This window comes from Saccopteryx leptura, chromosome 7 (assembly GCF_036850995.1).
Source record: "Saccopteryx leptura isolate mSacLep1 chromosome 7, mSacLep1_pri_phased_curated, whole genome shotgun sequence".
NCBI classification, from domain to species: Eukaryota; Metazoa; Chordata; class Mammalia; order Chiroptera; family Emballonuridae; genus Saccopteryx; species Saccopteryx leptura.
The window spans coordinates 76,338,494-76,353,159 of NC_089509.1; the positions used below are offsets into that span (position 1 = coordinate 76,338,494).

Genomic DNA, 14,666 nt, shown 5'->3' on the forward strand with positions numbered 1-14,666 from the left:
ATATAATTAGAAGAATATTCAACAAGTCTACTGATAGAATTCTATCAAGTACACAAGGGGCTGACTGAAGGGCTATAGAGACAGATAAGCCCCAACCATTTCTGCGATTCACTATGTAATCTTAGAAAACGATCTTATTTTCCGTTTTAAAAAAAGATGTCATTTATAACATTCTCTAAAAGTCGAGGCTCTGCCAGATTTAATTACCCCCAGATCATTTTACTTTTTAAAAGTGTATTAAGAAATGGAGCTAATACTGGCTTACATTAAAGAGACAGTAGAAACAATAAACAGAAAATGAGAGCTTAAGAAGCTAACTAAAAGAAACAAATTGGCTTGTTTTTTCCTAATAAGTAATAATACATAAAGGTACAGGGTAAATATATACTGATCACAAAAATTAGGGGATATTTCAAAATGAATCTGAGGCAATAAAAAGCATTTAATTTCTTTTTTTATTAAACAAGAACATCAGAAAAGCAAACAAGTTAAAGAAAGTTGATTATGCAAATGAGATGCAAAACTAACTTTTATTTCATTGGTGAAAATGCACTATATATTTATACAAAAGGCTGAAAGTATTGGAGTATCTGCACGTTCCCTGACCCCTAATTTTTGTGAGCAGTATAACTGAGTATAATTTTGCTCTCCTCTGAAGAAAGGCTACAGTACAGTACAGTTCAGTTCTGCTAACATGCTATGAGATAAACTTTCTAATACTGCTATTAAAAAAAAACAACCCAAATTCGCCTGACCTGTGGTGGTGCAGTGGATAAAGTGTCAACCTGGGACACTGAGGTCAACGGTTTGAAGCCCTGGGCATGCCTGGTCAAGGCACATATGGGAGTTGATGCTTCCTGCTCCTTCCCCCATCTCTCTCTCCTCCTCTTTCTCTCTCTCTAAAATTGAATAAAAAATCTAAGAAAAAAAAATTTACTGTTTCTAAAAACTTTCTTTGAACTGCTAAAACTGCCACTGAAGCCTGACCAGGCGGTGGCACAGTGGATAGAGCATCGGACTGGGATGCGGAGGACCCAGGTTCGAGACCCCGAGGTCGCCAGCTTGAGCACGGGCTCATCTGGTTTGAGCAAAACTCACCAGCTTGGACCCAAGGTCACTGGCTCGAGCCAGGGGTCACTCGGTCTGCTGTAGCCCCCCGGTCAAGGCACATATGAGAAAGCAATCAATGAACAACTAAGGTGTCGCAACAAGAAACTAATGATTGATGCTCTCTCTCCATTCTTGTCTATCCCTGTCTATCCCTCTCTCTGACTCTCTGTCCCTGCAAAAAAAAAAAAAAGCCACTGAACAAAAAGTTTAAGCAAGCCACACTGTAGGCACTTAAGTTCTCAATATAGTTTCCACATTTATGTAAGTCAGAGGAAAAAATTATTTGTTCATATTACACTACAAAAAATTGCTTAACTTGAATAGCAGATATTCTAAAATACTTGCAAGGCATAAGAGAAATAAATCAGTGTAAAACAGGTCAAAACAAACACCTGGAAGAGTATAGAAGACATTTTGAGTAGAAACAATGTTTTCCACAAGGGAAAATGGTGCTTAGAAAATAAACTGAGGGATGTTACAGACAGAAATACATTATAGCACTGGATTTATTTTCTAGAGAAAAATCTAAAATAGTTTATCCAATCACATTTTTAAAAGACCATAAAAACATTAACAGTTAAATGAATAGATATCAAAAATCCAAAATAACAAATCCCTGTTCTACATTATATGATAGTTGGTTAATGTAAAGAGTTTATAAAATCTCTCATTTTGGTTGCCCCCAATCTTCTGGATACTTTCTTCAGAATTTGACAGTTCCCTTTAATTTACATTAAAGAGATAATTCAATATAATTTTATTTATCTGAAAGATAAAATATACATTTTCTGTCTAGGTATCCCAAAGGTAATGTGAACTACAGTTCCCCTTAATAAATTTATTTCTCCTCAGAATATCAAGACTGAACTCTGTTTTCCACAATAAGAATTCTGACCAGTAAAGAGCCTGAAAATATAAAGAAGGAAAAATAAAGTACAGGGCATCCTCAGGGTACAACAGTCTCTTTATATGACGTTTCAAATTTATGACACTCACTCCCAAAAAAACTTTAAAAAATTGAGACCTGAGCGTTTCAGCTTATGCCGTTAGCATCATACTTACAGACTATGTGAACAAATTAGTTTGGTTGTGTGCAGCAGCAGAGTATGCAGTACAGCGTACAGTACATTTATAGTCTTTTCCTTTTTCTGTGGTTTAATTGTGTTTTCATGTTCTAGATTATGAATTTACAACTGTGTTAGGAAAGGTAAGTCACTTAGGCTGGGGTGTGTTTCGACTTACACTAAAATTTAGGTTACGTCACTGTTGTAGAAACGGAACTGTGTTGTAACTCAAGGACCCCCTGTACGTGAGAATGGTGCATCAGAGAAAGAAAAAGTAGTGGCACTAGTTAGAAAGCAATCACTATATATAGGTACAATATTAGAAAAGATCATGAACAATGTTCAAATAAATTTGACAATTTAAATGAAAGTGTCATATGCTTTGAAAGATACATATGGCCAAAACTGACACAAGAATCAAACACATCTGAGTAGTCCTATATCCATTAAGGACATTTAATCCATAATTACAAATCTCCTCACAAAGAAAACTCCAGGTCCAGATAACTTCACTGATAAAAACAAATTAACAGAAATGCTTCCAAAAAATAGAAAAAGGGGAACACTTCCCAACTTGATTTAGTCTAATTTAGATAACCTAATTATCAAAATCTGACATGGAAATTAGAAGAAAAATTATAGATCAATCTCCCTTACAAACATAATGCAAAAATTCTAAACAAATACTAGTAAGTCAAATCCAGCTACATATAAAAAGGGTACTACATCATGACCTAATAGGGTTTATTGCAGGAATGCAAAATTCAGTATTCAAAAATTATCATTTTCCTCTCAGTATGATCATTTGATCTTCGATAAAAGGCACCAATACAACCCAACGTGAAAGAAGAGTTTTCAACAAATTTGCTGGAACAGCTGTTTAACACTATGTAAAAAATTAACCAGGCCTGAGCGTCGGACTGGGACACAAAGGACCCAGGTTCGATACCCCAAGGTCACCAGTTTGAGCACGGGCTCATTTGGTTTGAGCAAGGCTCACCAGCGACCCAAGGTTGCTGGCTTGAGCAAGGGACACTCGGTCTGCTGTAGCCTCTCAGTCAAGGCACATATAAGAAAGCAATCAATGAACAACTAAGGTGCCACAATAAAGAATTGATGCTTCTCATCTCTCTCCCTGTCTGTCCCTATCTGTCTTTCTCTCTGTCTCTCTCACAAAAAAAATAATAATAAAGAATACCTCTTAAAAAAATTAACCAGGACCCCAGAGTTTGTTTTTTTAAAAAACAAATAAATTTGAAATGGATCTAGACCTAAACAAACAAGCAAAAACTAAAAGCTTTTAGAAGAAAGCACAGGAGGATATTTTTGAACTTGGGAACAGGTAAAGGCTTCCTAGGACATAGAATATACTTATGAAAGAGAAAATAAGACTTATTTTAAGGAAAAACTTTTGATCATCAAATATTAATAATTTTAACATACCCCATTAATAAAAGTAAAAGAAAAATCATATGATCATCTCAAAAGATGCAAGAAAAATGCTTATGATAAAATCCAACACTCATTCAAAATAATTACATGAGTCTCTTAGCCAAGAAGGAATAGAAGAAAACTTTCTTATCCTTAATAAAGAATATCCACAGAAAACCTATAGCAATAAACATTCAGTGTACTTCACTGAATACTGCAGTTTCACAGAAATATTTAAAAAAATATTTTCATTCTAAGGGTCATATTACTATATAAAAAACAAACAGAACTTAAAGAAATGAGCCCTAGCATTTCTTTTTTCTTATCTAGAGTAAAAGGCTTAGAGCCGGTCTAAGAAGAGTGCTTTTTGCAACCATATCTTAAGACTTTTCTAGTAATTTCTTAAAAGCATTAACAATTTAAATAAAATGAAAGAATAGTATCTAGAGAAGTACAGCTATTTCATGATATCCTAAATGGTCATGACAGTGCTTAAAGTTCACTAAAATCCATCAGTGGATTAGAAAACTGTTTTCTCTGCCTATAGACATAAACTGATGCAGTTTCCCTTAAAATTTACTGTACTCTTCCCACAAAGGCACAATGTGTCCATCAACATTACCATTAAATTACTTATTAATAGCAATAAACAGCATAGTATAATGGGTACCTTCAGCAAATATCAAACTGTTCAGCATAATTTGATATGCCATTTTATTTAATAATTAGCCTTACTGAGTTATAAATTACATATGATAAAATTTACTCTTTTAAATGAATAGTTCTATAAATTTTGACAACTGAATACAATTGTGCAACTACCTTCACAATCAAGATACAGAACAAGAGTTCTCCTTCCCTCAACTCTACCCCTGGGCAACTGGTCTGCTTTCTGTCCCTATAGTTTTACCTTTTCTAGAATTCCATAAAAATAAAACCATACAGTAAGTAGTCTGTGTCTGCCTTCTTTCACTTGCTTCTGAGATTTATCCATGTTGTTTCACGTATCAATAGCTCATCCCTTCCTATAGTGGAGTAGTACTCCACTGTATGAATATATCAGTCTGGAAGAAAATATTCAAAAGGATACAAAAAACCATAAAGTGCTATGAAAATTCCATCAATTATAAATAATTTATAACTTCACATGTTTAACCCCTTGTTATCCTATAGCAAGGGTCGGAACCTTTTTGGCTGAGAGAACCATGAATGCCACATATTTTAAAATGTATTTCCGTGAGAGCCATACAACAACCCGTGTACGTTAAGCATTATCCAATAAAAATTTGGTGTTGTCCCGGAGGACAGCTGTGACTGGCTCCAGCCACCATGAACATGAGCGATAGGAAATGAATGGATTGTAATACATGAGAACGTTTTATATTTTTAACGTTATTATTTTTTTTATTAAAGATTTGTCTGCAAGCCAGATGCAGCCATCAAGAGTCACATCTGGCTCACGAGCCAAAGGTTCCCAACCCCTGTCCTATAGTGATTAGCAATAAAAACTTTAAAAATTTAAAGAAAGGATAAAAGAGAATTCTTTTAATTAATGATTAGCAAGTATGTTGAAAACAATTCTGTCTTTCCCCCCAGATAATCCTGGAGAGAAAGGAACACATAAAACATAAGAGTATATGGCTGCAACTTGGAACATAAACGTAGACCAAATCCTTGGGACCTACAGAAAGAAAAAAGAATCTCTGAAGAGCCCCACAGGAGTTAGCAGCCCTACAGGCTCTGAAACAAGTATTGGAATTTTCTTAAATTTCTTTTCAAACAATTCTTTCATCTGCAAGCCGTTGACCTAAGCACTAACAACTATATTCTCCTTCAGGGTTGTTTTTCGGTGTGTATCTCGTTGGCATAATTAAAAGGAGTCCTCCTGTATTTAAGCTCTGTCAAAGGAAACCTCAGTGGGAATTTTCTGATCTCCACATCATGTTACTCCCAGCAGATACTAATATTTTAGAGCCATGTTCATTCACCGGAGCTATAGGTGAACTATAAAAATGAAACTCTGTCCTTCTAATGAGTGTTTATGATCCCAGCTGTGATGGTGGCTTGCCAAGTACCTTCTTCTGAGTAAAAAATAATCACATTACCAGAGGAATGGAAGGAAAACTGAAAGACAACCTGAGTCCTCTCTCTCAGTTTTGGGTAGGCCAATGTTTTTAAAATCATATGGTTAGTTGCATATCTATAATGCTTAAAAGTGACATCAGATAGCCTATGAGATAAAGTGCCACATGACTATTTTCAGTATATGTGCTCCCGAAGCGAAGCGAGCATGCATGACTATTTTCAAATGGAATTGCTAAGTGCGTACTTAATTGAGCTATACTGCTGGAAAAAAAAAAAAAACCAAACAGGAATACTAGTTTTTATATTCCTCTGAAAACAAGAAACTCAATTTAAAATTATAGTCCTTGAAATATAAAATGATCGACATTTATGTAAACATTCCTAAAAGTTAATAACATTACTTATTTTCGTAAATTAGGAAAATATATAGCTGTTCTACCTACTCTAGCTTACGCCTATCCTTGAGAGTTAATAGAATTCTAATACTGAACAATATCCCAGAGACACAGTAACTTAGGATTTCCTCTTAAGAATAAAGTAACAATGGGGAAACATTTTCACCTTCACAGGAAACAACTTATCTAAATTTTTTGTTGAGTTTCCTGTCAACAGAAAGGCTATAATAATACCAATAAAATGAAAAATATTATCAGAAAAAGACAAGCTAAAACACCTTTCCTATTAAGTGTAAGGATACATGCTTTTTTCTTTCCTTTTTCTAGAAGTCTGAAAAACTCTGTTTTAACCATATGATAGTTCTAAGCATGTCATTACCCAGTGTGCACTCATTTATACAAATCAGGCTTTTCTCCTGCTGTTACCAGTTGAGTCATGGAGATCAAAATGCACCTAACACTAACAAATACTGCTTAAGACTCAGCTATGGCTGCAGACGGAGCTTCTTGTTAGTTTAAAAACTATTATTATTATTATTATTATTTTAATTAAACCTACTGCTTAGAAAGACCATATATTGAGTTGCTGCACATTAAATAGAACTTAAAGATTAATGTCACAATAGCAATATATTGCAAGGTGACTATTCTCCAGTTACCTAATGCTTCTAATAAAAATGTCCCTAAATGCTTCTCCCACAGGACAAGGAGGGCTACTGGAGATGAAGCACGCTTACTGAAGTCCTTCTCTGTTACAGTTAAAGGACCTAAAAACAGCTTACCATCACCTTCAGCATCCAGCAGGTAGACAAGGCACTTGGGTTTTGGTAGGGCTTGGGGAATGGCTTACTAAGTCCCAACTGAGTTCAGAAATAAACAAAAACAAAGAAACAACAACAAAACCAGTGGGCTATGTCCCCCTCGGAGCTCTGACACCCCTCAGTGAGGCCTCCCTATCACAAGAATTCACCATGTCCAGGGCAGAAATGATCCGTATATTACCTTCAACTGCTCTAGGGCAAAAGATGACCCATCCTGGCGTAAATTTTCAATAATCTGTTCCACAGTATTGGCAGAGAACCAACTATAAGAAAGGAAACACATGATTTCACCAATGTAAGACTTCTTTTTTCCGAGATAGCAAGGAACCTAAACACAGACTTCCCCCAAACCCCTTTCAAAAATGAAAACTTTCCCAACCTATTTTACAGGATGATAAACTAACATCGCTTCCCTGGGTGTTTTCAGTTTACCTTTGCTAATGCAAACTAAAATTAAATTTTCTCTTTTGCTTTCTTGCATCTATTATCTAAATAAATTATATTTTAACTGTGAAAAATTAATGCTCCTAAAATGTAGAGATAATTGTCGTCATCCAGTAGTTTTCCTCCTTCTCTGTCCCTTAAGCCAGTCCTTCAAATCACTGCGCAAAACCATCTGCTGATGGGCTTGATAGGAGCTTCAGGGAAGGTGACTTTACAAAGATAAAAAGACCATTCAATTACTTTCTAGCCTTTCTTCCCCACTTAAAAAAAAAAAAAAAAGGTGCTTTTCACTAAAATGAGCCAGCATGACAAGATTATTTCAATATAATAGATTTATTTCCCAAGAACAAAGTGGACAAGAAGCTGTTTTCAAAGGTAAGTGAGAATAAAAACACTATGCTATCTGATCTCAGAATTAGGTACATTATCAATTACAATGTTAGCAAACTCCATTTAATATAGGATTTCCAAAGGAACAGATGTAATTGAGATCTCTCTTTAATTACCTGTTTATTTTGTCCATGTGTTCCTCAAGTATGAAAGGCTTGCCTTGATCAACCTTGGACTGTTTGAAAAGAAAAATCTTTAATTTGAAGTAGCTCAAATCTTTTAAAAATCCTTAATAATTTCACATTTAATGATAACATTTTTTTTTTTACAGAGACAGAGAAAGAGTCAGAGAGAGGGATAGACAGACAGAAACAGAAAGACATCAGTTTTTCGTTGCGACACCTTAGTTGTTCATTGATTGCTTTCTCATGTACCTTGACCATGGGGCTACAATAGACTGAGTAACCCCTTGCTCAAGCCAGCAACCTTGGGTCCAAGCTGGCAAGCTTTGCTCAAACCAGATGAGCCTGCGAAGCTGACGACCTTGGGGTCTCGAACCTGGGTCCTCTGCATCCCAGTCTGACGCTCTATCCTCTGCGCTACCGCCTGGTCAGGCAATGATAACACTTTTTGATAGATTGCTTTCAGTCTCATAAATACCGCCGTATGTTCAAAATTTAGACAGCATGCATTATTCCAGTCTAGCACTTAAAGTGTTAAAAGCCTAAAATGTTTTCATATTTTTATTTTCATATCATTACATATGATACATTATCATTAAGAAAGGTCACTTTTTCTCTCCCTGCTGTATGAGGGCAAATAGAAGCAAGGTTAACTTCTATTTGCAAGCCAGGAAGAGGGTCCTCACCAGGAATCTAATTGGTTGGCATCTTGATCTTGACTTCCCAGCCTTCAGAACTGTGAGAAATAAATTTCTGTTGTTTAAGTTACCTAGGCTATGGTATTTTGTTATAGCTGTCCAAACTGAGTAAGATAGATAGCAAGTAATGATTCTGGAAGCCACTAAGGAAAGAGGATAGAGGTCTTCCCATTCAGTAGGTGCTGCCTCTTTTCAGTAGAGCACCTCACCTACCACTGCCCTCAGTCAGCGAGGTCTGTCTGATTTGGTCTCTTTAAGTCTCTAATCTCCTGCCAAGCTATAGGGTAGCTGCTCCTACAGAAGGAGGACTTTTGGAGTCTACCTGCTACTTATAAAAATTTGCAGAGATCTTCCTATTTCTCTACCTATTCCACAGCCCTGACTTCAGAGCAACTGGTACCTTTCAAAGGGTCTACAGCCACAACTGGCTTGCTTCTTATTGGCTTCCCCGACTGAAGGAAAAGATTTCACTATCTCAGTCTGAAGTAGCTGCCCTCATCCTTCATCTTTCAAGATTCCATCTCATGCCTGCCATCGTCTCCTCTTCTGTCATTGCAGGTTTGTGCCTTTTTTATTTCTTATTATTAATTTAGTGGGTATTTAGGAGGGAGCATGTATTCAATCCATCATGTTTAACTGGAACTCATGTAGCATTTTAATAGACTGTTGGCTCTTAAAAGTAAATTTAAATTAGACAACCTAAGTAAGGAGTTAAAAGTAAACACTACAATATAGTATATTATATTTAGTTATATACCAGTTTCACTTTGGCATCTCCACAAACAATGTCAACATTGAACCTCCATTACAGAAATATCAGTGTTGTAAAAAGCCCTTGCAAGGGCCAATCACAAGGCTATGCACTGAAATTCACAAGCTAGGAGGTACAAGCTGAGCAGCTGCACAGTAAAGAAGTCATCTTTTTAGATGGCTACTGTAACAACTGTGAAGCACTGATCTTCCTATCAAGCTCTTAAGTAAATAAATCCCAATATATTTATTTATAATATATTTATTTATATCCACAAACTATACTGTTCATCAACTGCTATTTTTCAATCACCCTTCCCCATGAATTAAAATCTGAGATTAGAATACTGACAAGATTACCTTTTTATGGTAAGTTTCTAAGACATCTGCAATATTTTCTTTTGAAGGCGATTTCAGGGCTAACAAATCATCTTCTAACATGCCCAACTAAAGGTAAAAAAGAAAAAAAAAAGCAGCGGGGAAACAGATTTAAAACACCATAGAAACATTTTTTAGAAAACTTATATTCTTTTTTTTTTTTTTTTTTGAGAGGGAGGAAGGGAGGAAGGGAGAAAGAGGGGAAAGGAAGAAAGGAGGAAAGGAGGGAGGGAGGGGGAGGAAGGCATTGTCTTGTTACTCCAATTAGTTGTGCACCCATTGATTGCTTCTCATACGTGCCCTGACCGGGCTCTGACTGGTGACCTCGAGGTTGAGCTGGTGTCCTTTTTCCTGACCATATTCATCTTATAATCCAGCTGAACTACAACTCTGTAAGAAAACTTTTAATCTTTTCTTATAAGTAAGCCCTTCTTCCTCTCAATCCATTGAGTACTTGCTTTTATTGTTTTCACACTTATTATATTTGACTCTGTCAGATGAGACAGATGGTTATTTATACTTTGAACCCACCTTCATCCAGCCCCATCCGCGTGTATATGACTCATTTCTGTTCTCCTCCACAGGCAGTGAATGGCAATCTACTCACTGAAGACACGACGCCTGGGCACACTAACAAAGAAGGGAGGCGGCTGAGATCAGCTTTCTCTGCCATCCTTCATTAAACTCCACTCTCATCAAATGTGTCCCCCCAGAGTAGAAAATGGAGTGCCCATGTTTGTTTCATGTTACAAAGCTCAAGGGGAGGATGAGACACTACTTACTCAATGTGACTGAGGATGCCATCACATGGAGATAGATCCGAAACTTCAAGCAAACATGATGGAAGGCCCTCATAGAAGTGTATAGGGGATAACCTTCAACCTTATATACCTCATTTTTATAACATCCGTTCCCCTATAACAAAACACCCCTCCCTCAAGATCAGACATTCATTTGGAGATCTAGATATGCTTCCTGAGAAGCTGAGTTCTCCCCACAGTTCCAGGGATGGAGCTCATTAGCTAGGATATGCTATACAGTGTATTCAATACCCTCATGGTTGAGGGGTGATAGAAAACAGTCTAATCAGAATGAGCTAAGCCAGTAAAAGTAGAATAAATTCAATTCACTTGCTGGAAATTGAGGCAAAACCACCTTCGAACTGAGTTTTCTGTTACATTTAACGTAAGTAGTTTCAACTATATGGTAAAACTGCTACCCTCAGTTTGGAGCTGGGAAAACGGGTGGGGGGAAGGAGGGTGCCTAAAAAGGCTACGTGCAATTTAAGATTTAAACCCAGGCTGGCTGGTTACACATTCTTTGCCTCTGTGCTAAGAAAACTGACAACTCTGTTTTAAAAAAGATAAAGTAACATTGTCCCTTTCAGCAGTCCTTTAGGAAAGCTTTTCCAACCAGTATTTTACAAATGTAACTTTTAAGTGCTTCAGAGTATCTAATAACCAGGAGAACCATTCCAAAATGTTTTTATAAAATAAAAGCCTATCGTTTTATATATAACTTTAGAATTTTATATATTAGACTGTCTTAAAGTAGGTTTTTTTTCTTTAACAGAATGTAATTATTCATTAAAAAATATTCACTGAAGGTGGCAGGCAAAACAGCTCTGAATCCAGATATAGGTACCTCCATCTTGTGTATGGGGAAGCTGAAAACGGAAGTGTGGAGAGCTTCAGAAATGTCCCTAAGGTCACGGAGCTCTAAGTAGCAGATCCAGGATTCAGAGCCATATCTACCAAAACCCTATCATCTCAACCACTCATACTGTCTCCTTTGCAAGATGACTTATTCTAACAACATAAAATGCAATGATTCAAGTAATTACCTTTTCAAAATCTACAAAGTGCGTAGCAATTCCTGCTCTGTACACATCTCTTCCTTTCAGCCTGAATCCTGTTAATGCAAGGAAGTAACCAAGCTTCCCTTGAAGTCGTGGCAAGAAATAACCTCCACCCACATCAGGGAATAATCCTATAATTAAATAACAAAAAGAGATAGCAATGATTTAAATGAAAGAAATGAATATAACTTTGTTTACTTTAGATCAGATTGGTATTAAGCAATACATGTGTACAAGGCAACTAACTACCTGAGACTAAGGCAAGAACCATAAAAAAGGATTACAGAGAACAGTACTAGGGGCCCACACAAAGCTGGGAACATTGCCTGTTCCCACCAGTCAGACCAGAAAACTCATGATTCATGGAGCACTAAGTAGAATACAAAGAAAAAAAATAATTAGCTAGCCTGAGAAACTGTTCCAATCCTGCATTTTAAAAAATTCACAACCTTACAAGACTTAAAAAGCTCAGTTTGTTTCCAAATGACTTAACTTCATCTCAGAAGCTCAAGAATATTTATAAGAATGCATAATATCTAACAAACAAGGTAAAATTTACAATGTATAGAATCTAATCAAAAATTGCCAAGCATTTAAAAAGTAGAAAATAAATTAATCAAAATCGACCTAGACTGGCCGGTGGTGGTGCTGTGAATTGACTGTCAGCCCAGGACTCTGAGGGCCCCAGTTTGAAACCCTGAGGATGCCAGCTAAAGCGTGGGCTTGTAGGCTTGAACACAGGCTTGCCAACTTGAGCACAGGATTATCAACATGATCCTAAGATTGCTGACTTGAGCCCAAAGGTTGCTGGCTTGAAGCCCAAAGGTTACTGGCTTGAGCAAGGGGTCACTGGCTCAGCTTCAGCCCCCAGTCAAGGCATGTATGAGAAGCAATCAATAAACAACTAAAAGTGAAACAATGAGGTGTTGATGCTTTTCATGTCTTTCTTCCTCCTCTCCCTTCCTCTCTCTCTCTCTCTCAAAAAAAAAAAAAAATTGACTCAGAATTGACAATAATTAGCAAACAAGGACATTAACACTTATAATAACTATATCTTATATGTTCAAAAAGTACAAACAAAGAAGGTACATACATTTAAAAAAAGACTCAAATGACATTGCTATAGATGAAAACTAAGATGAATGTATAAACTGAAAATATCTGAATGGGATTAAAGACAGATTAGATTTTGCAAAAGAAAAGATTACTGTACTTAAGGACACTGGAATAGAAACTATCTAAAATGGAAAAAAAAAATGTAATGGTCCTGTCTGGTTGGCTAAATGGTAGAGTGCTGGCCCAGTATATGGATGTCCTGGGTTCAATTCCAGATTAGGGCAGACAGGAGAAGGAACCATCCACTTCTCTATCTTCCCCCTCCTCTCTCCCTCTTCTCTTCCCACTGCCATAGCTCAGTTGGTTCAAGTGAGTCATCATCTCCGACCCCCATGACTCCATGGAACCTCTGACCTCGAGTGCTAAAATAGCTTGGTTGCCCAGCAACGGCCCCATTTGGGAAAAGCATCCCTGGTAGGGGGCTTGCTGGGTGGATCCCTGTCAGGGAGCATGCGGGAGTCTGTTTCCCCTCCTCTCACTTAAAAAACAAATAAATAAATTTAAAATAAAAATTAAAAAAAAAAACAAAAAAACAAACAATGCCTGAGTGAGCCTAATAAAAGTTTAAATAGAGTTCCTGAAAAGGGAGTGGGGACAGAAAAGTATATGAAATAATAATTTGGAAAAACTTGACAAGAACTATAAACCTAAGTAGCTCAATAAACACAAGCATAAGAAATATGAAGAAAACTACACTGAGGCACATCATAATCATATAACTCAAATCAAGTGATAAGGCCTGACCAGGTGGTGGCGCAGTGGATAGAGCGTCGGACTGGGATGCGGAAGAACCCAGGTTCGAGACCCCGAGGTCGCCAGCTTGAGCGCGGGCTCATCTGGCTTGAGCAAAGAGCTCACCAGCTTGGACCCAAGGTCGCTGGCTCCAGCAGGGGGTTACTCGGTCTGCTGAAGGCCCATGGTCAAGGCACATGTGAGAAAGCAATCAATGAACAACTAAGAAGTCGCAACGCGCAACGAGTAACTGATGATTGATGCTTCTCATCTCTCTCCGTTCCTGTCTGTCTGTCCCTGTCTATCTCTACCTCTGTAAAAAAAAACAAAAAAAAACAAAAAAAAAAACAAGTGATAAGAAAACCTTAAGAGCAGCCAGAGAAAATAAAAAGATACTTACAGAATACTAAAAATAAGGATGAAGCAGATTTCTCATGAGAAACCAAGTAAATGAGAAAACAGTGTGGCAACAACTTTAAAGTACTGAAATCTAAAAATCAGAATAGAACAGAATGCTAAGTGCAGATCTCATCACTGACCTCAACTTTCACCTTAGGAAACTAGAGAAAGAAAAGGAGATAAAACCTAAAGTAAATAGAAGAAAGGAAGTAATAAATATCGGAGCAGAAATAAATAAAAACAAAACCAAGTGATTTCTTTAAAGGTCAATAAAATTAATAAACCTCTAATTAGACTGCTCTGAAAAAGAGAAGACACAAATCAATAACATCAAGAATGAGAAGGCCAGACATCACTACAGATGCTACAGAAACTAAAAAGATATGGGAATATTATGAACAACTTTATGCTAACAAATTAGACAAATTCCTTAAAAGACCCAAACTACCAAAGCTTGTGCAAAAAAGAAACAGCTAACTTGACTAGCCCTATGCCTATTAAAGACTCTGAATCTGTAAAAATCTACCCACAAAAACAAACAAACAAACAAACAAAAAAAACAAAATACCTCTAGGACTCGATGGTTTCAATGGTGAATTCTAAAAAATAGAAAAGAAAAAAAAAAAACCAATTCTATACAAACTCTTCCAGAAAATGGAGCCAGTATTACCCTGATACCAAAATAAAGCAAGGACATTTTAAGAAAACCACAGATGATTATTCCTTCATAAAACAGATGCAAAAATTCCAAGTAAAATTTTAGCATATCCAATCCAACAACATATAAAAAGGGTAACACATCATACCAGAATGAGATCTGTCCTAGCAATGCAGGGTTAATTTAATGTTGGAAAACCAATCAAAGTAATTCAT

At 36.6% G+C, this 14,666-nt stretch overlaps 2 protein-coding genes across 4 annotated transcripts in view; one reads left to right on the plus strand and one right to left on the minus strand.

Moving 5' to 3' along the window:
- Positions 1-11,525, plus strand: part of C7H2orf88 (chromosome 7 C2orf88 homolog) — a 61,093-nt gene extending 49,568 nt beyond the window's left edge. For both annotated transcript variants that reach the window (XR_010746649.1, XM_066346239.1), the window contains exons 2-4: positions 6,788-6,889; positions 8,937-9,118; positions 10,273-11,525. Coding sequence is in view for 1 of the 2 variants with exons in the window: in XM_066346239.1 (XP_066202336.1) it covers positions 6,788-6,889; positions 8,937-9,118; positions 10,273-10,298 (310 nt within the window). In the remaining variant the exon portion in view is untranslated. The remainder of the gene's footprint in view (positions 1-6,787; positions 6,890-8,936; positions 9,119-10,272) is intronic.
- Positions 1-14,666, minus strand: part of HIBCH (3-hydroxyisobutyryl-CoA hydrolase) — an 82,509-nt gene that overhangs the window by 12,435 nt on the left and 55,408 nt on the right. For both annotated transcript variants that reach the window (XM_066346238.1, XM_066346237.1), the window contains 4 exons: positions 11,532-11,677; positions 9,671-9,757; positions 7,857-7,915; positions 7,088-7,169 (listed from right to left, as the gene is read on the minus strand). In XM_066346238.1, coding sequence (XP_066202335.1) covers positions 7,088-7,169; positions 7,857-7,915; positions 9,671-9,757; positions 11,532-11,677 — 374 coding nt within the window. The remainder of the gene's footprint in view (positions 1-7,087; positions 7,170-7,856; positions 7,916-9,670; positions 9,758-11,531; positions 11,678-14,666) is intronic.